Raw genomic sequence first — 23,049 nt, 5'->3', positions numbered from 1 at the left:
AATCTTTTGCTTTGGCCGCACAGCATTCGGGTGCCATCAATCACCACCACACCGTTTCCTTCAACTCCTCCGCGGTCGATGCGCTGAAAGAGGTCAAATTGATCGTTTCTGTCGTGGTCGTAGGCTGGATCGCGACTACCGCTTTGAGAGGATTTCTGTTCAAGAGCAACGATAAGGCATAGCGGGACTCTGTGTATACATACAACCAACGAAAGACGAGACATTGATCACGAGCAATCATTGCAGAGCATTGATACCGAGTGTTGGATAGTCGCAATCGCTATTGAACAAACCCATCGCTACCCTCCACCACCTTCCATCGATTCTGTGCCCGAGCACATCTCACACCACATCGAATCGTGTGCACGCGACATTGAGAAAGATGACACTCCCACGATTACCTCAGTCACTCGCATGGCTGGTGTTCGCTACCCTCGTCTCCGCCGTTGACCGCTTCGCTGCGCCAATCGATAGCCTTTCGTTCGGCCATAAAGGCGACTTCACACCAGGAGCCACAATCTCTGGCTGGCACGCAGCCAGCGTAAACCACGATTTGCACGTCACTCGAGATCGTGTCATCCTCACACCGCCGTGGCCCGGCCAGACGAAGGGTGCGATCTGGTCAGACCAGAGCATCGGGCAGGTCAACGACTGGACAGCACAGCTCGAATTCCGAGCATCAGGTCAAGAGGTTGGCTCCGGAAATCTGCAGCTGTGGTACACCCACGGATACGACACCCTGCATGCAGACAGTGTCTACAACGCGGGGAAGTTCGACGGCCTCGTCATTGTGGTCGATCAATATGGAGGCTCTGGCGGCAAGATTCGAGGTTTCCTGAACGACGGTTCTGTAGATTACCGCTCATCTACATCGCTCGAGTCACTGGCATTCGGGCACTGCGATTATAGTTATCGCAATTTGGGAAGACCCAGTAAACTCAAGATTACGAGCAGGGGAGGCCTTACAGTGTCCATTGACGATAAAACATGCTTCTCTTCCGACAAGATCTCTTTGCCAACTGGCGACTACTTCTTTGGTATCACTGCTACTACTGGAGAGAATCCAGATTCCTTCGAGGTCACCAAGTTCGTTGTGAGCAGTGGAGGAGATCCAGTAACAGGCGGACAGCAAGGCTACCCAGGCAACACAGCTCAACAACCCATTCAGGGGCAGCAGCAGCAACAGCAGCAGAACCCGCCTCAGATCAAAAAGATGGACAGCATGCCAGGCGCACCAGAGATGCTCCCTGATCGGGATGCAGACCAAATCAAGTCGCAAACCGAGCAGTTCGCCGACTTGCACAATCGCGTGCAAGGCCTCACTCACCAGATGGGCACTGTCTATTGGGAGATCAAGAACTTGGCGGACAAGATTGATTCAAAACACTTGGACACCGTGAGCAAGATCAACAATGTTGGTGCTAGCAGAGATACTGGGCTGCCACCGGAGACGGTTGGCAAGATCAATGCTTTGCACGACCGCGTGTCGAGCATTGAGTCGATCGTCAACATCATTCGCGACGATATCGAGGGCAGAGACTACAAGCAGTCTCTTGACGAGCTGCACAACGCTATGTCGTTCCTGCACTACAACTTCCACGACCATTTGGAGCCAAAAATGGAAAAAGGTAAGTCCGCACATTGCTGTGACGTGCGATGAAACAGCTGAGACACAAGCTAATTCGGGTTCGCAGTTATCAAAACCCATGGTCCGAGCACCTCACAAATGGTTCTTACCATCATCGGCTTCCAGTGCCTGATGGTGCTGTTCTACGCATTGTACAAGAGGCAGAGACACAGTCAGCCAAAGAAGTACTTGTAGATGGAGCCTCTGGCTGATCATGGACAGCGTTTAGTTAGCGTGCATGCCACACTACAGATGGGGTGAGAAAAACCGTCGCATACTGAACAGCTTCGATGGGGACAATTGTATGAATGGACACCTTTGATAGACGTGGTTGTTTGGTTACGTGGCATGAGGCGATGGCAAGGACATGGGGGTAAATGTAATTGTGCGAATGCGAATGCGCGTGGGACATTGTATGTTTGTTATTAGTATGCAAGCTGCTTAATGTAAGCATGGCTTTTGTGAAGATGTGCCTGGTCTCGGCACTGCAAGACGATGTCAACACACGTCGCACAGGAACAGCTCACATGAACGGCATCACACGCGCACCGCGTACAACCTCATCTCCAGTCTTCTTCGACTTCCTCGCGCTATGACATGTTCTCCACGCTGCGGCGCAATCACATGCCACAGTCGCGTCTTCCAATGCCGGCTATCAACGGCCGATCCGCGGCTAACCATTTGATAAGAGAAATCCGCGAGCCACCACGCTACCGCTTACACCTGTACTTAAGGTCTTCGACTTCCCCTAAGTACAGGAAAAGGCGACACGATGAGTCGACAGCCCACTCGACAGCATTTGCGTCTCGTAAACGGCGAGCCTAGGGAGCGATAGTGAGCCGGAAGACTCTTGCGCCCTGCGATTTCAAAAAGGAAGTATCCTCGCTGCCCGTTTCTGTTTTCCTTGTTCTTTCTTGCATTCTGCGTTTGCAACTCTATCGTGAACTTTCCGCTTTTTCTACGGGACGGGGACAGGGACAAAGAGAAACTCTTCTTAGCTTTCTCATCATCGTTTACAGATTGTACACCTGAGACATCCTGAGGTCATCGGCATCCACGATGTAAGGCACCGCTCATCGAGTGACTCGATTGACATGAAGGCTGATACAATCAGAAAGTAGCACAATGGACGCTCCTACAATTACACCAAAGTTCCTATCCAAGGCCGACGAGCTGGGTCTGGTGGCTGTCGGTTTTAGTGGTGGACAAGTTCGTCTCTTCCCTCATCCTCTATGCAAGGAACACAGACTAAACATGCCACTCTCCAGTGCAAACCAGGCACAGATGCGGCCCCAATGGCCCTCATCGAGTCCGGCCTCATCAACGACCTGCGCGACGAACTCAAATATGACGTGAAATACGACAACAAAGTCCACGCCTACGGCGATCTCATGCCCTCCGAAGACCCCGAACACCGCCGCATGAAAAACCCTCGAGCCGTGTCCGCCGTGACAAAGAAACTCAGCTCCCAAGTCTACGAGCACGCACGCGAAGGCCGCTTCGTGCTGACATTGGGAGGAGACCACAGCATCGCCATCGGTACCATCTCCGGCACCGCCAAAGCCGTCCGCGAGCGTCTAGGAAGAGACATGGCAGTGATTTGGGTCGACGCACACGCAGACATCAACACGCCCGAAACGAGCGATAGCGGAAACATCCACGGCATGCCCGTCTCATTTCTCACAGGTCTCGCAACGGACACTGCCGAAAACCCTTTCGGTTGGATCACAGAAGACCAACGCATCAGCCCCGCGAAGCTCGTCTACATTGGTCTTCGAGATGTAGATCGAGGGGAGAAGAAGATTTTGAAGGATAACAACATCAAAGCTTTCTCGATGCACGATATTGATCGGCATGGGATCGGGAAGGTCATGGATATGGCTTTGGGTTGGATTGGACGGGATACGCCGATTCATTTGTCGTTTGATGTGGATGCTTTGGATCCTATGTGGGCGCCTAGCACGGGGACGCCGGTGAGAGGAGGGTTGACGTTGAGAGAGGGAGATTTTATTGCGGAGTGTGTGCATGAGACGGGGAGTTTGGTTGCGTTGGATTTGGTCGAGGTCAATCCGAATTTGGAGGCGCATGGTGTTAGTGAGACGGTGAGGGCGGGGGTGAGTATTGTGAGGTGTGCGCTGGGAGATACTTTGCTATAGGGTGGTAGAGGTTCGGGATAGAATTAGATGTAGAGTGAAGATTTGCATGCTCACGCAGCGCTGTTGTGGTGTTCCGTTCACATGCTCGCGCGCTAGACGCCCGGAGAAGCCACGGAGGAGACACATCGACAACCTTGCGATAGCACCACATGAGCTGAGCTTCACTTCGCATCAGCTGGGACAGTGTCATCCAATGTGTTCTGGTCACATTCAACAAGACTCGCGTGCCCTGTCGTCTTAGTCGTGGAGAGGCGAGACGCGTGTTGAACGACACGTAGCTTCAAATAATTGTCAGCGGGACCCCTCTGCGCCGCCATATCGATTGGCGTCCAACGTCCGCGACACATTTTCCTCAATGATCTAGCAAAGTGATTGCAGAAACGAAGAGCCAACATGGCCAACAGATCGTGGGGCAATTGGAAGGCAGCAGCTCTGGCCAGCTTGCTGACCTGCTCCAATGCCCTTCCCTCCGTCAACGTCGCCGTACGGACAGCCTTTGGTGCTCCACCGTTTCTGGTAGAACTGCTGTACGGTTTCACGCACTCTACCACAGAAGTCACGTAGCTGAACAATACCTTAGCGAGACAGCAGCCGAAGAGAACAACACAGCCTATTTCCCTCTCCTCGATCGCATCGCAGACGGCTACTTCGATTCCTCGACGACCGACGAACAGCTATACAAAGCCTTCCGATCACTCCTCGAATCAGACGGACATCTAGGGAGAGAGGACCTCTCATCCTTCGACTATGCTCTCGCCATCCACTCCGCTGCCCCACGCATCGAAGCCCACTATCAATACTACAACACTTCCGTTGTTCCCACAATATCGAAAGAGAGAGATGGCTATGCAGGATGCGATACGTGGGTTTATGTCCCTTTCAGCGGGCAGAAATACTGCTCTCCAGACTTGGACGAGAAAAGCGCGGAGAGTTTGGGACAACCAGGAGATACAGTGAAGTCATTACCTTTCGATCGTGTGCTGGGAGACGCGAATAGCGAGAAGCCGAGCGTACTGTACGCAGATCTGTCGAGTGAGAGTTTCAGGGAATTCCACAAGACGTTGAGTAAGACGGCGAAGGACGGCAAGACGAGTTATCGAGTGCGTTACAGAGCTTTTGAGGGAGTGGAGAGTAAGCCCTTGACTGTGAGCGGGTATGGTGTGGAACTTGCATTGAAGAGGACGGATTACATCGTCATTGATGATCGACAAGACGGCGAAGATGCGGAGAAAGACGAGGGAAAGAGCGCCGCAGAGACGAAGCTGAGCGAGGAAGAGCTCTCGGATCTTCGACCTCTGTCACAATCGGAGTTGAGGAGATTGGGAGTGAGAGCTGCCAGTTTTGTCATGGGAAGCGAGGATCCTTTTGCGACGCTGTTGAAGTTGAGCCAGGATTTCCCGAAGCATTCGACGAGTATTGCGGCGACGAACGTTTCTCAGGACTTTATCGAGGAGCATGCGAAGAATCGAGAAGTGCTGCTTCCGCCTGGGTATAATGTTATGTGGATCAATGGCGTGCAGATTATGCCGAGAGATGTTGAGGCTTATGCGCTTCTGGAGCATCTCAGACGGGAGCGGAGGATGATCAAGAGTGTGCAGCAGATTGGGCTGAGTGGATCTGAGGCTATCGAGCTGCTCTCTCACGAGGCTATCACTGCAGCGCAGGACGAGCAAGAGGCCCCTCGGTACGACTGGCGAGATGACGCTGAGGGAGGCGATATTATCATCTGGTTGAACGATCTTGAGAAGGATAAGCGGTACGCTGATTGGCCAGCCACTGCGAATGCACTTCTCCAGCGTACCTTTCCTGGCCAGCTCCCGCCGGTCCGCAAAGAGGTGCACAATTTGGTCTTGCCGGTTGACTTTGCGGATTTCAACGATGTTTTGCTCGTTTCTGAGCAGCTACGGAGTTTTGTTACACGTCAAGTTCCTATTCGGATGGGTCTGGCACCACGGATTCGAAGCGAGACTAGCACGGAGCAGGCGACAATCATCTACTACCTCGTTCACAACTATGGGCTTGGTACTGCACTTAAGTACCTGGAACAATCGCTGGAGGCGGCTGGTCGCAGGTATAGCAAGCCCAACGAGAAGGTGTTCCAAGCTGTGAAGACTGCCGGCAAGCTTCGTCCCAACAAGGAGGACCTTTCTCTATCGGATGTGCTGAAGGACAAGACCTTGTCTGAAAGAATCACAAGGAGCAAGGACTATATCAGCAGAATCGGCAGCACAGATTCTACACCTCCTGTGCTGATCAATGGTGCGCCAATTGCCAGGACCGAGGATTGGCTGCAGGTAATGAGCCAGCAAGTCAGCATTGATCTTCGCACCGTGCAGCAGGCTGTCTATACTGGTCAGCTTGGCGACGAGGATTATCTGCCCACCCTTTTTCTCAGTAAAGCGAGCTTCAGGCGCAATCCCCTGGTTGTGCCGGAAGATGACAGCAGTCTGCGATTTCTCAACCTTGGTGATCATCATGAGTTTGAAGATCTGCCTAGTATTCCTGCTGATCCGCAGACTATTGAACGAGAGCTTGTTCATCTGACTGTGGTGGCTGATCTGGACAGCGAACAAGGATTTGAGCAGCTTATGGAGGCTCTGCTGTATAAGAAGGATCATGACAACGTTGAAGTAGCTGTACTACACGTCCCTCGCGACGGAGACTCCAAGTCCAGAATCGCTTCGGACTTGCAGAAAGACGGCGCGGCTACTGTGTTGGAGAGCCTTATTACTGAGTGGGACAATTTCTGGACCTCAAGCACTGGCGGAGATGCTCCTGATATGAATCTGGAATCCAGACGGAAGATCTATGAGATCCTGAGACTTGCTGCGGCACAGGACAGCACTCCGGAAATCGACGAGGAAGTTCGCAGCTACTGGGCTAAGTTCAATCATCTCATCACCGCTGTGGGGGTTACACCTGGCAAGAAGGCACTGATCGCGAACGGAAGAGTGGTAGGCCCAGTGTCCGATGATGTTCCGATCGAGTCGTCAGATATTGAGACTCTGCTCACATATGAGCGTACGAGACGATTGCTGCCAGCGGCACTTGCGATCGAGGCTCTTGGTCTTCAGCAGAAGTCTTCTACCCCTGTGGCATTCGCACGAATCTCCAATCTGATTGCTCTGTCACTCATTTCGGATGTGCCAGAGGGCATCTTCGAAGCAGCGCCGACGGTCCGCACTGATGTGTTCAAGAAGTTTGAGTCCAACCACACAGCGATCAATATCGGAGATCTGGACACAGCGACGATCCAAATCTATGCTGCGGTAGACCCAGCTTCTGAGGCAGCTCAGAAGTGGATACCCATCATCAAGGTCTTGTCGGAGTTCGATGGCGTCCATGTGCGTCTCTTCCTGAACCCGCGAGACCGCCTTGAAGAGATCCCGATCAAGCGCTTCTATCGACATGTATTGAGCTCGAAGCCACACTTTGAAGCTGATGGCTCTCTTGCTCCGACTGGTGCACAGTTCCGCGGACTTCCTGCAGATGCTCTACTGAACATGGGAATGGATTTGCCCCCAGCTTGGCTTGTGGCACCAGAGGTCACTGTGCACGATCTGGACAACATCAAACTGAGTGCTGTGAAGAACGACATCGATGCTACTTATCAATTGGAGCATATTCTGATCGAAGGTCACTCTCGTGATGTTACGGTTGGACCACCTCCACGGGGAGCGCAACTTGTGCTGGGCACTGATGCCGATCCGCACTTTGCTGACACTATTATCATGGCCAATCTTGGATACTTCCAGTTCAAGGCGAATCCAGGCATTTACAGTCTTGCTATGCAGAAAGGACGGAGTGAGGAGATCTTCCATATTGACAGTGCTGGTGCCTCTGGTTATGATCAGCAAGGAACCGACAACTCGACAGAGATCGCGCTGATGAGCTTCAAAGGAGCGACACTGTTTCCTCGGATCTCTCGCAACCCGGGTATGGAGGACGAAGATGTGCTGGAGCCTTCCAAGTCTGCCCTCGAATCGCTCGCAGATGGTGCAGGTGATCTCCTGGCTCAGGTAGGACTGGGCGATGGTGCACAGAAGTTCCTCGGAAAAGCAGCCAAGCTCGGTAGCGGCCTATTGTCCAAGTCTGGATCCGCCACTGCTACCCCAGAACGCAAGCATGCAGATATCAACATCTTCTCCGTTGCCTCGGGTCATTTGTATGAGCGCATGTTGAACATCATGATGGTTTCAGTCATGAAACACACCAAGCACAGCGTCAAGTTCTGGTTCATCGAACAGTTCTTGTCCCCTTCATTCAAGGACTTCCTCCCGGTCATGGCGGAGACATACGGTTTTGAGTACGAAATGGTTACTTACAAGTGGCCACACTGGCTCCGAGGGCAGAAGGAGAAGCAACGTGAGATCTGGGGCTACAAGATCCTCTTCCTCGATGTGCTGTTCCCACTCGACTTGGACAAAGTCATCTTTGTCGACGCCGATCAAATCGTTCGCACCGACATGTACGAACTCGTACAACACGACCTGCAAGGCGCGCCGTACGGTTTCACACCCATGTGTGACAGCCGAACCGAAATGGAAGGGTTCCGCTTCTGGAAACAAGGCTACTGGAAGAACTTCCTCAAAGGCCTCCCATACCATATTTCCGCCTTATACGTCGTCGATTTGAAACGTTTCCGACAAATGGCGGCTGGTGATCGTCTACGACAGAATTACCATCAATTATCGGCGGATCCGAATTCGTTGAGTAATTTGGATCAGGATCTGCCGAATCATATGCAGAGCCTGTTGCCGATTCATAGTTTACCGCAGGAGTGGTTGTGGTGTGAAACGTGGTGTTCGGATGAGAGTTTGAAGGAGGCGAAGACGATTGATTTGTGTAATAATCCGCAGACGAAGGAACCGAAGTTGGAGAGGGCGCGGAGGCAGGTTCCGGAGTGGAATGTTTATGATGAGGAGATTGGGGGGTTGGCGAAGAGGTGGAAGGAGGAGAAGAGGAAGGGGTTTGTGGACGCTGTTGTGGGATTGGAGGAGGAGAGTATGCAGGAGAGGTTGCAGAGGGAGGATGCGGAGAGGGAGGAGAGGAAGAAGAAGGCTGAGGGGAAGAGGGATGAGTTGTGAGTTGAAGATGCTTATGTCTGACAACATCTACTGTAGAAGGTAGAGATAGAAGGGAATGTATGATCAGCTGCACTTCATCTCAGCTTGTTCTGCAGAGAACCTACTCTCGAGCCTGGCCTCGAGATTTCTGCTACAGCTGCCAAGCAGCAAATTTTTCTGTACAACAAATCCGGCTCGCCCGGCTACGACGTAAAGAGAATTTGCTTATACGAACGCCTACTTCGTACACGACCAAGCTGGTGGGCGAGCTTGGTCGCACCGTTCATGCATGTTTGGGGTGACTCCCGCGCCACTGCAGGTACGCTGGCACGACAGATGTCGTGGCTCGCATGTGCTGCTCCCGTAATCTTGCTTCAACTTCAAAGGAGACATTGCGTAGCAGTGCACTGGTCCCGCACCTGAGGGCAGTAGCAGTCTGCCTGGGATTGTTACTTGAGATGGACTAGAGTCTAGGTCATCAATATTCCCCACACACATCCCAAACAACCTGCAACACAACACGCGGGACAAAAAGTTTCACCTACGCTCATCATCTCCAAGAGTCATTCGATCATCTCACGGCTCTTCTGCGGTCTTCTTCCCACCCGCTCTGTTGATGTGCAACACAAAATTACGTGGAGTTCATCACATTGCCCAGACTTGGGAAACACTACACCATAGTCACTCGCTGAACGCCTGAAACTTGTTTGTCCCAAGGGTCATCGTTGCACCGCTATGAATTTGTGTGGCACCAGGCCTTGGCTGGCTCTTTCATGGAACGACGTCAGCTCGTGATTTTGTGAGAGGACTGGGCTGTGGTGCCTGCTGATCCGGTATAGCTGTGCCCTGGAGGCGGCGTTTGAGAGTGCGATGAAGGACTTTGTGGATGGGATTTGTGAGGTTGTTTCACGATTGTGAAGTGGAGGCGCGGGAAGGTGCTGGGTCGAGGGTGATGAGTTGTGGTAGGAGGATCATGCGGATGTGATGATGATGAGGAAGAGGGCGGAGGGTGAAGTGTACAAATATCAGAGCATGTGTCCGCCTTTTGCACAAAGTTTCTCTTCAACCACGCCACAGCTTCCACAGTCAGTCGCTACTACTACGAGTCTTCTCTTCTCATCGAGCAGGTCTCAGCCTCTTGTCTTCCCCGTTGTTGCAACAATGAAGACGACTATCCTCCTGTCTCTCGCCCTGGCGGCAATCAGCCATGCTATTGCTCTCCCGCAGTTCCCCGTCTCGAAGCTTCCGAATCAATTCTTCAGCCTCATGGCCCTTCGCTCTGCTACGCCAATCCACTTCGGGGGCATCAACGCCAATCGTGGACATCTCTGGATCGGAAAGCAGCCTTCGACATACTGTCCTGGAGTCCAAGGTCTCAACTGCGCAGGAGTGAATACCACTCGTACGACGTTTGCGCTCAGCAATGGAGTCTTGAGTTTGGCGGTGCAGGTTAGTGAAGGACAGAAAGTGTGAGTTCAGCCTCGATTCGGTGCCTCTCCGCCGTGGAGTTATTCCTAATGTTCTCACCAGCTACATCGAATCTTGCGGTCGCGTCTCGTATACTCGTGCGGACGATTCTGACGTGCCAGCCGATGCTGTCACCTCGGGTTGGTCACTTGATAGAGGCCCGAACTTCGATATCCTGAGTCACGAGAACGGCACATACTTCTGTCCTTCTACGGATGTCGATCCTCAGGCCCCTCCTGTCGCCGGTCAGCCCGGCCGTTTGCCAGGCCCTTGGGAGTTCTACGTCGGGATCACGAAGGATCTGCCGGAGGGATGTCTGTATGCGAGCTTAGTTGCTGCAGGCAATGCGGTGAACACCACCGCTTATGAGTATGATTGAGTGGAAGCTGAGTCATGAGCGAGGTGGGGCTATGATGGGGATGTTGGGGACTTCACTTCTTGTCGTGGGGATATTCATGCCTGAGATGTGGACATCTTCTGGCTTTGTTCGAGCATATTGAGTGTGCTGGTTAGATTCTGCAGTCGTTTGGTAGATGCCGGATTGAGCTGGGTTTCTCATCAAATCGTGTTTTCAGATGTCTACTCTGCGTATTTCCTCTTTGGTGCTGTCACAGAGGATTTCGTGTAGTATACCAGAAGCAGATGTGGGGTATCTTGCTCAGCGTTGCAATGCTTCCACTAGGGGTCTCTGCAGTTCCATTTGCAATGAGACTGTTTCGGGAGTCATTGTACTGCCGACTGACTTTCGGCTTCAGTTGTATCCGCGTTCCATGCCCACTGCATAGAAAGTCATATGTTGATAGTCTCGGTCCTTGGCGTATCGTGGAAGCACTGCGTAGTGTCCAAAACAGTTCGTATTCCCGCGCCGTCCGGAGAAGCCGTAGTGACAGACGCCAAGGATATGAATGAATTGCCCGAAGTGACGAAATGCCTACTTGGGCTGAACATCGCGTAAAAAATCCAGTGCAGCGGAGCGAGTAGAATGAGAAGTGCAGGACTCGTCCCTGCTGCTGTTTCTCAGTGATGTCTGGGTTGGTATTGCTGTTCTTCGTCGCCAGTCCCTGGCATCTTACTCTGCACAAGCATCTGCCCCTGACATAGCCAAGTCTGTGCCAAAATGCCGTTCAAGTGTTCTGGACATCACATCCCCGTAAGCGCGTGGTGGCGATAGATTCTGCCGAAGATCATGTACATGGCAATGCTTGCGTCGCACGATGATGGACGATGCAATATTTGGTGACACTGGTGGGCAATGTATACCGGTTCTTTGATGGGGGTGAGGTGTCGTCGGATTGAACCCGAGGAATCCGAGCCGAAACAGACCAGGGCAAATTTGCAATCTGGCTTCGACCTCACACCGTCTCCACTGCTTACCATCACATCACTCTCGACGCTCGACGTGGATTGCATGTCGAAATCACGCCTAGATTGACCGGTACTTCTCTTCAAAAACAGCCGTGGTCTTGGCACGTCCAGAGAGCTCATCTGCCGCGAGCGGGAACCGAGGGACGCCAGCAGCCGACCGGGATACCGTGAGGCATCAGGACATCCACACTAGGCACAGAAGCATTTCTTGACTTACAAGAAATACGCCCTTGTCATCAAAGACTTACTGGCGTTACTGGCGAGCCGATCAACAGCCTATTGTATCACTTCAAACAGATCGGTGCTGCCGGACTCTCCGTATTTACCGAACGCCCACTTGCCCGTTGCAAGTAGTACCAGGCCGAGAAGACCTCTGCTGCGGCTCTACGCCATCTGATCTACGCGCAATGAACCTTTGTGCGTTCATCGGCACGCACGGAGCCAAGTCTATGCTGAATGAGACCTCTCATGCCATGACAGGAAGATGTGGTGCTTCAAGTGGTGCTAAATAGTGCTTACCCTTTCTTCTAGCTCCGGCAGCGCCAAGGAGAAGAGCATCGTATTACCAGGACTCCAGGACTGTGATATCGTAGCAGCCAGCAATACACCTGTCAGCGCTCCTAATGCCGAAGCGCTGTGGTGGCACGAGTACCCTGAAATGGGGTTTAATGTGCACTGCTCAAGTATGGTGGCTGCGACGAAAGTCCCTTTTCTTTCTTGCGGCATAGCACAACTAGGAGCCCATAAATTGCTCCGAGTTTCCTTGTTCAGGCCACGGACCTACTTGTGAGCCAGCTATCTCTGTGCATCATCTGATCAACCGAGATCCGAGAAAGCTCGCTGTCACGTCGATCTGGGGTCTCAAGACGAATACAGTAGGCTAGCTGGCCTAACCTGGCTGCCAACCCTGGCCTGCAACGTGGGGCCATCGGCAACAAGGCAATATGGGGTGCATTTTGGGCGAGAAAGGACAAAGTGGGCACGCCCGCACACTGCTTCGAGTTGGCCTTAACAGACGTTGACAGTGAGACGGCGGCCAGCTCCATATTGGTGATACTCATATCGCTCGGAGTCAAGTTCTTCGAAAGCTGATGAAAGGCACTCGCCTCGCTGAGAACTCAATGTGCAGTGCATTAACAGTCATTGCGACTGAGTCCAAACATGCGCTGATGCCGGTGGGCTAACTTGGAATGGAAGTAGCACAAAGCTCCGATGCGATGCGCTCCCTGCTATGCCAAGAAACCGTCAATGCATGGCTATTGTCTGCGTTGCACTTACGAGCTGATCACTATTCCTCCGACCTAGAGACCCATCTGGATTGCATAGGCGCTCACCACAAATAGCCGATGCCCTGTAGCTGATCTGAAGGAAAACTCCGTCCAAGACTCTAAAACAGTGCCAAGTCCTGGTCAAGATCACTGATCAAGCTCGCCGTCCGAAACACCGACCAGCATACGCAGAGTGGTTCTCGTCTTCCACACATCGACGACGTCGCCGCCAAGATTCAACGTTGTCAACAGAATACCGGATTCGCCGACGGCGGGCCTTGCGCTCCAACCATGCGCGAACATGGCTACACAGCAGATGCATCGCCAGATGTACAAATACCACGTCCTCCTCCCACTTGGTTGACTTCTCATCACAACAACACAACAGCCTCTCCATTCAGCAACTTTTCGTTCGCACAAAAGCTCTGGTAGCTTTCTCATTTTCATTCACAACAAACAATCAAACAGCTCTGGTAGCTCAACAAAAAAAACTCAACATCAATCAAAACCCAACAAACAAAACAATCTATCAAGATGCGTTTCACCACTGCCGCAACTGTAGCCCTGGCTGGCTCTGCTTTCGCCGCACCACTCCAAGTTACTGAGGAGTCCAAGAACGTCGTCGAGCGCGACCCAGAGGCCTTCTTGGGCCAGATCATCGACCTTGGCAAGGGCTTCCTCGGTATCCAGGAGAAGCGTGACCTCGAGGAGCTTGCGAAGCGCGACCCAGAGGCCTTCTTGGGTCAAATCATCGATCTCGGCAAGGGATTCCTCGGCATTCAAGAGAAGCGTGACTTGGAGGAGCTTGCGAAGCGCGACCCAGAAGCTTTCTTGGGCCAAATCATTGATCTCGGCAAGGGTTTCCTTGGTATCCAGGAGAAGCGTGACCTTGAGGAACTTGCAAAGCGCGACCCAGAGGCTTTCTTGGGCCAGATTATCGATCTCGGCAAAGGATTCCTCGGCCTGCAGGAGAAGCGTGACCTCGAGGAAGTGGCTAAGCGCGACCCTGAAGCTTTCTTCGATATCTTGAAGGGACTTGGCCCCGTCGGCGACCTCATCCGTGGTGGCTCATCAAAGCGCGATGCTGAGGCCGATCCACTCTTCGGCAAGGTGCTCCTCGGCGCGTCTCTTCTTCCAAGCCTTCTCGGCGGCAACGAGGAGAAGCGCGACCTTATGGCCCGTGACCCAGAGGCTTTCTGGGGCAAGGCGCTCCTCGGTGCATCCCTGCTCCCCAGCCTCTTGGGCGGCAACGAGGAGAAGCGCGACATCATGGCCCGTAACGCTGAGGCTGATGCATTCTGGGGCAAGGCGCTCCTTGGTGCCTCCCTTCTTCCAAGCCTGTTCGGCGGCAACGAGGAGAAGCGCGACGTTATGGCCCGTGATGCTGAGGCTGATGCATTCCTTGGTAAGGCGCTCATCGGTGCCTCCCTTCTTCCAAGCCTCTTCGGCGGCGAGGAGAAGCGCGACATTATGGCCCGTGACCCAGAGGCCGATGCTTTCCTCGGCAAGGCGCTCATCGGTGCCTCCCTTCTTCCAAGCCTGTTCGGCGGCAACGAGGAGAAGCGCGACGTTATGGCCCGTGATGCTGAGGCTGATGCATTCCTTGGTAAGGCGCTCATCGGTGCCTCCCTTCTTCCAAGCCTCTTCGGCGGCGAGGAGAAGCGCGACATTATGGCCCGTGACCCAGAGGCCGATGCTTTCCTCGGCAAGGCGCTCATCGGTGCCTCCCTTCTTCCAAGCCTCTTCGGCGGCGAGGAGAAGCGCGACCTTTTGGCCCGTGACCCAGAGGCATTCTGGGGCAAGGCACTCATGGCTGCTTCCCTCATCCCAAGCCTGTTCGGCAACGAGGAGTAAGCAAGAGCAGAACGATTGATTTGATGATAATGGACATGAATTGTACGAAGATATGAGTTCGCTGAATGGAGAGGGAATGTATGCTGTTGTGTTTCTTTTGGAGTTTTTGATTTGAATGCAGCGCGGGGCTGGTCTCCTGTCGCTGCATTGGGGAGATAGAGGTGTTTTTCGGAAAATCTGGGGAACGGGCGATCTTTGCAGGTAGCGATATCTAGCACTGAATGTCATTGCTTCTCTACAACTTGTTCCGTCTCACTCTTTTCACTTGCGAGGAGCGTGGGTAATTTGACCATTGTGCTCTTCAAGACATTTTCCATATCTTGTTTCTTGTGCTGGTTGAGGTTCATCGCTACTCTCGGCGAGTCCTGACAGTACATAGTGGACTGAACATGGGCTGGATGGAGCCGCCCGGGTGCTTTCCTACATTGCACTGGCTCCGTGGAGATAGCAAGATTTTGACTTCATCTTACTTAGGAGTGCTTAGCTGTATCCAAATCACAAGCGGTCTGGTTCTTGTGATACTTCTGGCGATTCGCTGGTGCTCGAAAAACTCCTGCTGCAAGCCGCGGCTGAGGCTCAAGAGTCGCGATAGAGCCGCCCAGATGCTGACGGTGCAATGACAAGGGAACTTTCGAGATGGAATATCATTAGCGAGCACTTTTGTGCGCAGATTAGGATGAAAGAGCAGAGGAAGGGCGAAAGAAGCGGTCGAAGTTGTGTTCACAATCTTGGCGCGCTTGAACCTTGACTTCACCTGCTTCGTCGCACGACATCTCTGCCTTGACGCAGACGAGAAGGATAGAGGCCCATTGTATAATATGATGTGCGACGCCTTAATTTGGAGGAAACTGCTGGACACAACATAGCAGCGGCAGACTTGCCTCGACGGCCCACGCTTCAGCCCCGAAGAGGAACGCGATGCCATCAAACGCGCCCGCTCCCATCCGCCCATTACGATCCCGTCCCACAAGACAAAGGAGAAAGAGTAGATGGGATTCAGGCACACCGTGAGAGGCCGTGAGATATTTATGTGCCTCGCGACTGCATATGATCTCCTTGGGGCTTCTCTTCACAAGCAGGCGACATGTTGAAGAACCTCACAAGTGCGGGAACTGGTAGCCCAAGCACTGCGGAGGGAAAAGGACTTTGATCGACATTTCGCTGGCTCCCTGTACTGCATGGAAAAAGCTGCCACAACCATCCAGAGGGAGCGACATGGCGATGCTGGCATTGTCATATAGTCCTTTCCCGGCGGTGAAGATTTGGCACGAACAAGATGTGCCGGGTTTAGTCGAAGAGCTGGTCACCTATAGCTTGGAGATCGCTGGTGGCCGCACATAGACCCAGTCCCAACCCTCGCCTTTGGACAGCATGGCGTAAACCCATGGCATCAACATCCTAGCTGCCGCCTTCACCCATCCCACATCATAACTTCTGCAGCCTTCGATTGGGTCGCAGCCGTCGTCACCTGCGTTCAGCGACGCTCGAACCTGCTCGTCAGGCTCTTCCTCTGAGTCGTACTGATACGGCTCGTCCTCGAACTGGTAGTCCAGTATCTTAACGTATGCATGGTACGGAGTGTCGAAGAATCCAGCCCGAGGATCCTCACCTTGCAGTACGGACTCGACGACCTCTTCATCAGCATAGATGCAAGCGCCGTATTTGGTGATCGAGAACATGCCATTGGTACTAGCGACCCAGGCTCGAAAGATACTGTTTATTGTCAGCCTTGTCCTCGCGATCTCAACGTCTGCCCATACACACGCTCGAACCTCGCTCTTCGATGCATTCTTCAGCTCCGTCTCGTTGTCGCGAATGTCCAACTCGAACACGGCTTTCAGTGCCTCGGCCACCTCTCGATTGGTTTCGTGCTCCAGGCCAGCGTGCATGTATCCTGTCAAGCGCTCCACGAACTGCTCCCACTTCTTGTCGTCGCCATATGTGACACGAAAGACGACATAGCCGACTTTGCCATCGAGGTGATGCGCAAGCGCCCTCAGGATCTGCTCAGCGCTCGTCAGACCGCGATCGAAGGGCATGGACTTGGCTGCACAGAGGATGCCGGTCCAGTGGTGGTGGTTTCGGGTTGATTTGTTCGGCGATGCGGGCAGAGGATGAATTTGAACGCGCGGCACGCGCGCCAGATGTTTGCTGGCCTTGCTACTACTTTCACAATACTGCGGGAATATACAACCACAATCGATCCTGCTATAATGCCAGAGAGCCGAACCTGATGGCATATACTGCATGTCAAACACGCGAATGTCATGGTCACTGCCATCATGTGCGCGCAAGACTGCCTGATCAGTAATGCTCCGAGGTGAAACTTGGTGCGTGGAGAGTCAGACCCGGAATATACTACCGGAAACTCAGCGTACGTGCCTGACGGATTGCTATTTACATTGTAATCCTGCTACTGTCTCCTGGTCCTTCACGCGACATGTATGATACAGGTCAGGGTATTGTCGACCCGAAAGTCGAAACCCCCACAATCCATGATGCACGCGTTGGACTCTATGATCCTTCTCCGCCGTTGTGCTTCACGAGCGGCAGCGGGTCCTTTTCTGGATCCCAGTCACGGAACCATTGTGGCCACTCCTCTTCGCTGAGGAATTTGATCTCAGGCATTGGGGCGCCTGTCGATACAGCCTGATGCACTTTGCCAGCTTGATCGTCAGAACCACTGCTTTTGAACTTGAGTTCGGCCATTGGCTCGGCTTGATGAACCTTGCCGGCTACGCAGATGGTCCTATCGGCCTCTATTCCTGATGTGCATACCGATTTGTCGATACCAGGATTGAGCTTCATGAGATCATCAACAGTCATCTTCGATTGCTCGGCCACCCAAAAGCACGACAGCCTGATATCCGACTTGATACTGAGCTGACATTCGACGCCGTCGACGACCTTGGAAGCCTTTCTCAACGGGTCCAGCAACTTTGTGTGAGCCGCATTGGCGGTAGATGACTCCTCCGGCGGCGAGACGCAAATGACTTCTTCCGGCCGCAAATTCGAGCAGGGAAAGTTGATATTAGGATTCCAGAGACGAAGCTCGGTGTAGCTGAGCTTCACTCCTTCATCAGCTCGGGACTTCGCAATGGTCGCGCATGTGTCATTTCGTAGGATCACGTGCGTCTTGCACTGCCCTGGAATACAGAGCTTCATGTCAGGCATCAAGCTTGAGCAAAATGCATCGAGACCATTCAGCCGAATCAGTGCCAGTGTAGATGTGTTGGTTCCCAGCGCAATCGAGTTGCAAGTTTCTCCCGGGAGTACGGTGTAGGCGGCGTCGCACTCTTTGCTCTGAACGATGGGCTTCGAATGATCCACGAACGCTATTTGACCCATTCTGTATGGCGGCGGAGGCAAAATCGGCGGTTGAGTAATGCTGCAAGCCGCTTTCCGCTGTTCGTAACTGGTCGCGTCCTCTTCGTCGTAGTAGTGGAATGGCGCTTTCAAGTCAATTTCCATGGCGGCCAGAGTACAGTTGTGGCACTGTTCCTCCGTCGTCCAGAGGTCTTTGTCTCTCCACTCCGCTTCCACAATGGCGCAGAACCGGTCGGACTCTCTGTATTTTTGGTTAGCACTTGGCTCAATACATGGCAGAGCCTTACTTACGGGTCTTTCAAGCAGAATTTCTCGTGCGTGAAGATGTACTCATCCACAAACCGGGTAGCAGGCCAAAGGACTCCGCCATCCTCGATCACGTCTGAAGTCGAATTGCAGCCGGCCTGAATTGCCTGCTTGACGGATCGAAGCGACGCGAGGCAGATGTCGCTGCATATGAGTGGCAGATCTTCGTGATAAGTGGCTGCGTTGTTGGTGAACATGTCATCGAGCGCCACGTCACACTCGACAGTTGTGTCCAAAGCTGCACGGCAACTTGGACTGAGCGCAGGATAAGGGAGAGGAAACCTAGTGTTGGGGAATTGCTGAGTGCGCGCGATGGCGCATATTGCGAGGATGATGTACAGCAACAGCATCGTCTTCGGCTTTCACCACTTGGTTCTTCTTTTGATCGACCTGAATCGAATTGGAACGTGTCGCTGATACTTTGATGCAGGTCCTCGCGAGCGACAGAAAGGGACACTTGGGAAACGATAATGTTGATCATCGCGCATGGCCTGTGCGCTTGACTTTCACATGCAGGGATATTCTGCAGCATATGCAATCAACGTGCTTCACTCACAGAGGCACAGCTCAATTAGACACCCATATGCACACAATCTCACATGAAGCATATGATGGCCGCCTTTTTCGAGCATAAAACTCTTCATCTCTGGGCTTTGTCCCCAACTCCTTCTTCCGTATCATCAATCGCAACAGTACCACGATGCGGCCTCCACGCCTTCACAGTGTCCTCCTCGGATTAGCTGTTCTGCTTTTGGTAGCCACATCCTACATTACTTTCCGGCAGAATGTCGAATCCACATCGAAAGAACCATACCAGTATGGCTTCGTTGCTCCCGATGCCTTGACAACGCCAAAGCCACTCGGACCTCGCTCGACGACTCTCTGGACAAATAGCACTATGCTCAATACTTCAACCACTTCCGGAATTGAGCTCTTTGACCAAGCCTACAATCAACACTGGCTTCTTCAAAATGGCCATGGTTGCTACAGGAGAGATCATGATTGCCTCGACCTACGTGTGCGCAACCAGTGCCTATATGAAGAAGTGCAAATTGGTTGGGACAAGGCAGGTTGCGCTCAAAAGCTTGCTCATCCTATTTGCTGTCCGTTGCAATCATATCCACGAGAGTGTCATTGGAGAGGTGGAGAGGGCAGAGACCCAGGAGACTGTAATGGTCAATGCCATGGAGGTATGCATCATCTTGTATTTTACAGCAATTCTCGTGGCTCCACTGACACTTAGAAGGTGAGATCGGTCTCTACACCTCCAAGTATGGTGGTGGACCCCCTCCGCAAACTGGATTCCATCTCGGTGCATGCCGCAATGGTACCAAGGTCTTTTGCTGCCAATCGGCGCACTGGAATGATCTGACAAGCCAGTGTCACTGGGCCCGTGGTGCAATGCAGTGCGAATCCGGCTTTGAGCAAGCCGCGGTGAAATTCGATCAACGCCACCAGCATTGGAAGTACTACTGCTGCCCGGCGCCAAACAAATTCCACGGGTGCCGCTGGGCAGGCGACCGCAATCAGAATTGCGACAACAACCATTGTCAGGAGTACGAGATACAGTTGATGACAGACAACACAGGCGATGACACACTCCCATGCCCTCATCACCGGAAGCGAGCACTATGTTGTCCTTTTCCACCGGAAAGCGCATTTGTGCCCGTTCCGTTGGCAGAGATATTCGAGCACCCACCTGCTGCACAAGACATTGTCTCTTGGGAGATTGGCTATCCCAGCTCCTCGCCATCGAAACACAGTCCTCAAGGTGTTGCATTCGCTTGGCTGCTAATCGATGGGCCTCAAGATGTAGTCACAAACCTCAAGCGCAAGAGAGATGGCACTCCTTCCGACCTCATCTTTCTCGGCTGCAGTCATGCAGTCGGTAGAGATCAGCAGGTCATCAGATTTGTATGTTCTTCTGCGCCTACCGATTCAGGTTCCGACTGCGACCACATGATGGAGGGCGGTGTCGAGGGTACAGTGGTGGAACTGCCTACTGAATGTACCATGGCCAAGTACGCGATTGCTCATGCTGTGACGCTTTCTGGAGATCAAACACTACCCGGTCACTTATCATCGATTGCTAACACTACAGTTTTCGAGCTCACTTTCAGCTTCGATTTTGGCCTGGTCAAGCGAGGCAGCGGGCCTGTCTCCTTTCGAGTAGACTTTGACACTCGAGGAGGTTGCTGGGAGCTGGTGGTCGATGAGAACTCGGATAAGACTGTCACCCCCATCCCCCATTCGAAACGATGGGTTGGCACAAACCAAGCAGCGTGGAACAAGAAATTCGATCAGTGGCTGGGTATGGACATTGGAGAAGAAAAGCAGAATGGCATTGCGCTTGAACAAGACTTCAACAGGAAGCTTGTCTCGAACGTTGCTGCATGCGAGAACGGCGCCAGCGAGTATGCGGACATCAATCTTAAGGGAGTTCTCAAAGCTCATATCAGGGCAGCTGGAACCATTATCGGAGAGATCGGATCAAATCCTCGTATCGATCATGCCTCGGTGATCTTGGAAACTGACATTGATGTTGAAATCAGTTCCGAGACCGTCTTGTCTGGAGGTTCCAACACACCTCGACTTGCAGGCGAAATTGTTCGACTCGAGAAGGTCAACGAGGGCTTCAACCATCCTGGGGTAATCTCGATATTCCCAGCCCTCAGAGCAGAAGCCGGCATCCAAGGATCTCTCAACTTTACTGGTAATTTGACTGTCAATGCTAAGGGCCGCACAAAAGAGTCCCAGGGTCTACGCAATGCATGGCCTCACGCGCTGCGAGAGACGTCCGGAGATACCGAAGGCATTGAACTCACGGCTACCGAGACCTTTTCTGGCACAGTCCGAGAAGTGCAGTCGGCGGTTGACTACAGCATTGACTTAGACGCCGAGGCTGGAGTACGCATCAATCTCAACCCGTTTGGGTGGAAGGGCCGGGGCTACGATATGTTCCTCGGATCAGCCTTTTCTACGATCAGCCAGGTGTCTTCGAAAGCCGAAGAGTACAATAATATGTTCTACTACTCGCAAAGCACGAGTCCCGGTCGACGTATCTTGAAGTACGACAAATCGAATAACGTTGGCGATTTTGAGCCGTGGGCGAACGACGACAACGGAAGTCCGACCAAGTCGAAAGGCAGTCCCCCGAAGCAGCTTGCTGTTGGGCGTGTTGGGAATAATTTTGGAGATTCCCCTTGTCCCAATATTAGACCTGAAGTTGAGAACCCACTGCTGGATCCTGGCCACTTGTTAGGTATGGTTTGTTCTGCGACAGAGGAGAAGAAACCATGCCCGTTCCACGATTTTGGGTGCCAATACAGCATATGTGCAGAACCGGGTGCCGATTGTCCGCTCGAGGAAGGCTCTGATGATGGATGGGATGAGGGTCGCGACGAACTACGCCGTGAAGAGCACCACAGTCTCGCCAATGCCCTCGAACTGTCTTATCAGGACCCCCGCAATCTGTCCAGCGCTGACTGGGTCGAATATATTGTGGATGACCGAGGTACTCGTAGAGAATACAGATGCGATTTCTCCCTGAATAGACACTTGATCATCAAGGAGTCCGGCTATCCCTCTGCGGGAGTGATCTTCAACGGCAGAGCCGGCTCGACTGTTCGAAAGAGCGTTTTCGAATACGCATCGAACAGCGACTGCTCGGATCCCGACATCAGAGAGGTCCAAGTATCCGCTGGCACAGGTTACGTTACTGAGCACATCCTGGAGCTGCAGACAATCAAGGAGTTCCTGGAAGCATTGGAGCGTGGAACTATGACATCTAGGAAGCAGTTCAAAAACCGCTACTCGGTGGATGCCAGGTACTTCATGAACTACTGGAACCAGCCAACACTTGATAAGACCACGCCGCCAATTCCACGCATGAACAGGCAAGGCTCGCTGATTCCTAATGTTCGGGTATTCGAGGCCCTTGGGACCAATCGCAACCGGCAACAGTTCGTGCTTACTACGCCGGAGATCAACGGCGTAAAGGCAAAGCTTTGGCAGAGGAGAGCGCCACGACTAGCACGTGAATATGACAATGATGTGGAAGAGTGGTTGAGATGTCACAAAGGTCCAGACACTTTCCTCAAATACTTGAGAGCCACTCGAGCTGTCTTTGTGTATCTGCAAGAGAAGTCGGAGGTGAGGAACAGATATCTTGCATTGAAGAGAGCGGTGCGCACCGAGCTGGAGATCATCTCCAAGCATGATATAAGCGTGTACAATCTCGCAGGTCTCCCGGCAGCGTGGGACGAATTTATGGAGTAAGTTGTACCTCCATTGCCCTCGATCCTGATTTGTATTCAGAGATACTAACGTTGCAACAGCGATCTCATCATGGTCATCTGTACCACGGCAAGTCAGTGGATGCTGGATAGGATCGCCGATACGAAAGATTACATCAACGCGCACCAGTCGTCCAATCTCCCCGGAAATGTCAAGCAAGTCCAGATTGCTCTAGAGACCATGAGAATCTTGGCAAAAGGAATCGGCAACAAGATCTGAGACCAGCGAGAGGCCTCTTCCAATCTTGATCAGGCACACGTTGGTCATTACAATCTGACAGAGTACTTCGACACATCGCAAACTACCCACAGAGTGGG

The 23,049-nt window shown here is 52.7% G+C and overlaps 8 protein-coding genes across 8 annotated transcripts; 6 read left to right on the top strand and 2 right to left on the bottom strand.

The window, feature by feature from the left end:
- Positions 1 to 382: 382 nt before the first annotated feature.
- RHO25_011723 (uncharacterized protein) lies at positions 383 to 1,822 on the top strand (the record flags this gene model as incomplete). Its single annotated transcript, XM_023603143.2, has 2 exons — positions 383 to 1,628; positions 1,695 to 1,822. 2 exons carry the CDS (start codon positions 383 to 385, stop codon positions 1,820 to 1,822), a joined length of 1,374 nt encoding a protein of 457 aa, XP_023454753.1.
- Positions 1,823 to 2,752: 930 nt separating this feature from the next.
- On the top strand, positions 2,753 to 3,783 carry AGA1 (A-agglutinin attachment subunit precursor; the record flags this gene model as incomplete). Its single annotated transcript, XM_023603142.2, has 2 exons — positions 2,753 to 2,836; positions 2,896 to 3,783. 2 exons carry the CDS (start codon positions 2,753 to 2,755, stop codon positions 3,781 to 3,783), a joined length of 972 nt encoding a protein of 323 aa, XP_023454754.1.
- Positions 3,784 to 4,176: 393 nt separating this feature from the next.
- RHO25_011721 (uncharacterized protein) lies at positions 4,177 to 8,870 on the top strand (the record flags this gene model as incomplete). Its single annotated transcript, XM_023603141.2, has 2 exons — positions 4,177 to 4,310; positions 4,364 to 8,870. The coding sequence occupies 2 exons, from the start codon at positions 4,177 to 4,179 to the stop codon at positions 8,868 to 8,870; spliced, it is 4,641 nt and encodes a 1,546-aa protein (XP_023454745.1).
- Positions 8,871 to 10,010: 1,140 nt separating this feature from the next.
- Positions 10,011 to 10,695, top strand: RHO25_011720 (uncharacterized protein; the record flags this gene model as incomplete). Its single annotated transcript, XM_023603140.1, has 2 exons — positions 10,011 to 10,318; positions 10,380 to 10,695. The coding sequence occupies 2 exons, from the start codon at positions 10,011 to 10,013 to the stop codon at positions 10,693 to 10,695; spliced, it is 624 nt and encodes a 207-aa protein (XP_023454746.1).
- A 2,788-nt stretch (positions 10,696 to 13,483) lies between these two features.
- On the top strand, positions 13,484 to 14,803 carry RHO25_011719 (uncharacterized protein; the record flags this gene model as incomplete). The annotated part of the gene is made up of 1 exon (XM_065603449.1): positions 13,484 to 14,803. The coding sequence occupies one exon, from the start codon at positions 13,484 to 13,486 to the stop codon at positions 14,801 to 14,803; it is 1,320 nt and encodes a 439-aa protein (XP_065459521.1).
- Positions 14,804 to 16,110: 1,307 nt separating this feature from the next.
- On the bottom strand, positions 16,111 to 16,842 carry RHO25_011718 (uncharacterized protein; the record flags this gene model as incomplete). The annotated part of the gene is made up of 2 exons (XM_065603448.1): positions 16,111 to 16,516; positions 16,568 to 16,842. The coding sequence occupies 2 exons, from the start codon at positions 16,840 to 16,842 to the stop codon at positions 16,111 to 16,113; spliced, it is 681 nt and encodes a 226-aa protein (XP_065459520.1).
- A 475-nt stretch (positions 16,843 to 17,317) lies between these two features.
- On the bottom strand, positions 17,318 to 18,786 carry RHO25_011717 (uncharacterized protein; the record flags this gene model as incomplete). Its single annotated transcript, XM_023603137.2, has 2 exons — positions 17,318 to 18,371; positions 18,422 to 18,786. 2 exons carry the CDS (start codon positions 18,784 to 18,786, stop codon positions 17,318 to 17,320), a joined length of 1,419 nt encoding a protein of 472 aa, XP_023454749.1.
- Positions 18,787 to 19,136: 350 nt separating this feature from the next.
- On the top strand, positions 19,137 to 22,951 carry RHO25_011716 (uncharacterized protein; the record flags this gene model as incomplete). The annotated part of the gene is made up of 3 exons (XM_023603136.2): positions 19,137 to 19,626; positions 19,683 to 22,710; positions 22,774 to 22,951. 3 exons carry the CDS (start codon positions 19,137 to 19,139, stop codon positions 22,949 to 22,951), a joined length of 3,696 nt encoding a protein of 1,231 aa, XP_023454750.2.
- Positions 22,952 to 23,049: the final 98 nt, after the last annotated feature.

This window comes from Cercospora beticola, chromosome 8 (genome assembly GCF_033473495.1).
Source record: "Cercospora beticola chromosome 8, complete sequence".
Taxonomy (NCBI): domain Eukaryota; kingdom Fungi; phylum Ascomycota; class Dothideomycetes; order Mycosphaerellales; family Mycosphaerellaceae; genus Cercospora; species Cercospora beticola.
Note: the sequence above shows the minus strand (reverse complement) of the source record. Positions and strands in the feature narration are given on the sequence as shown.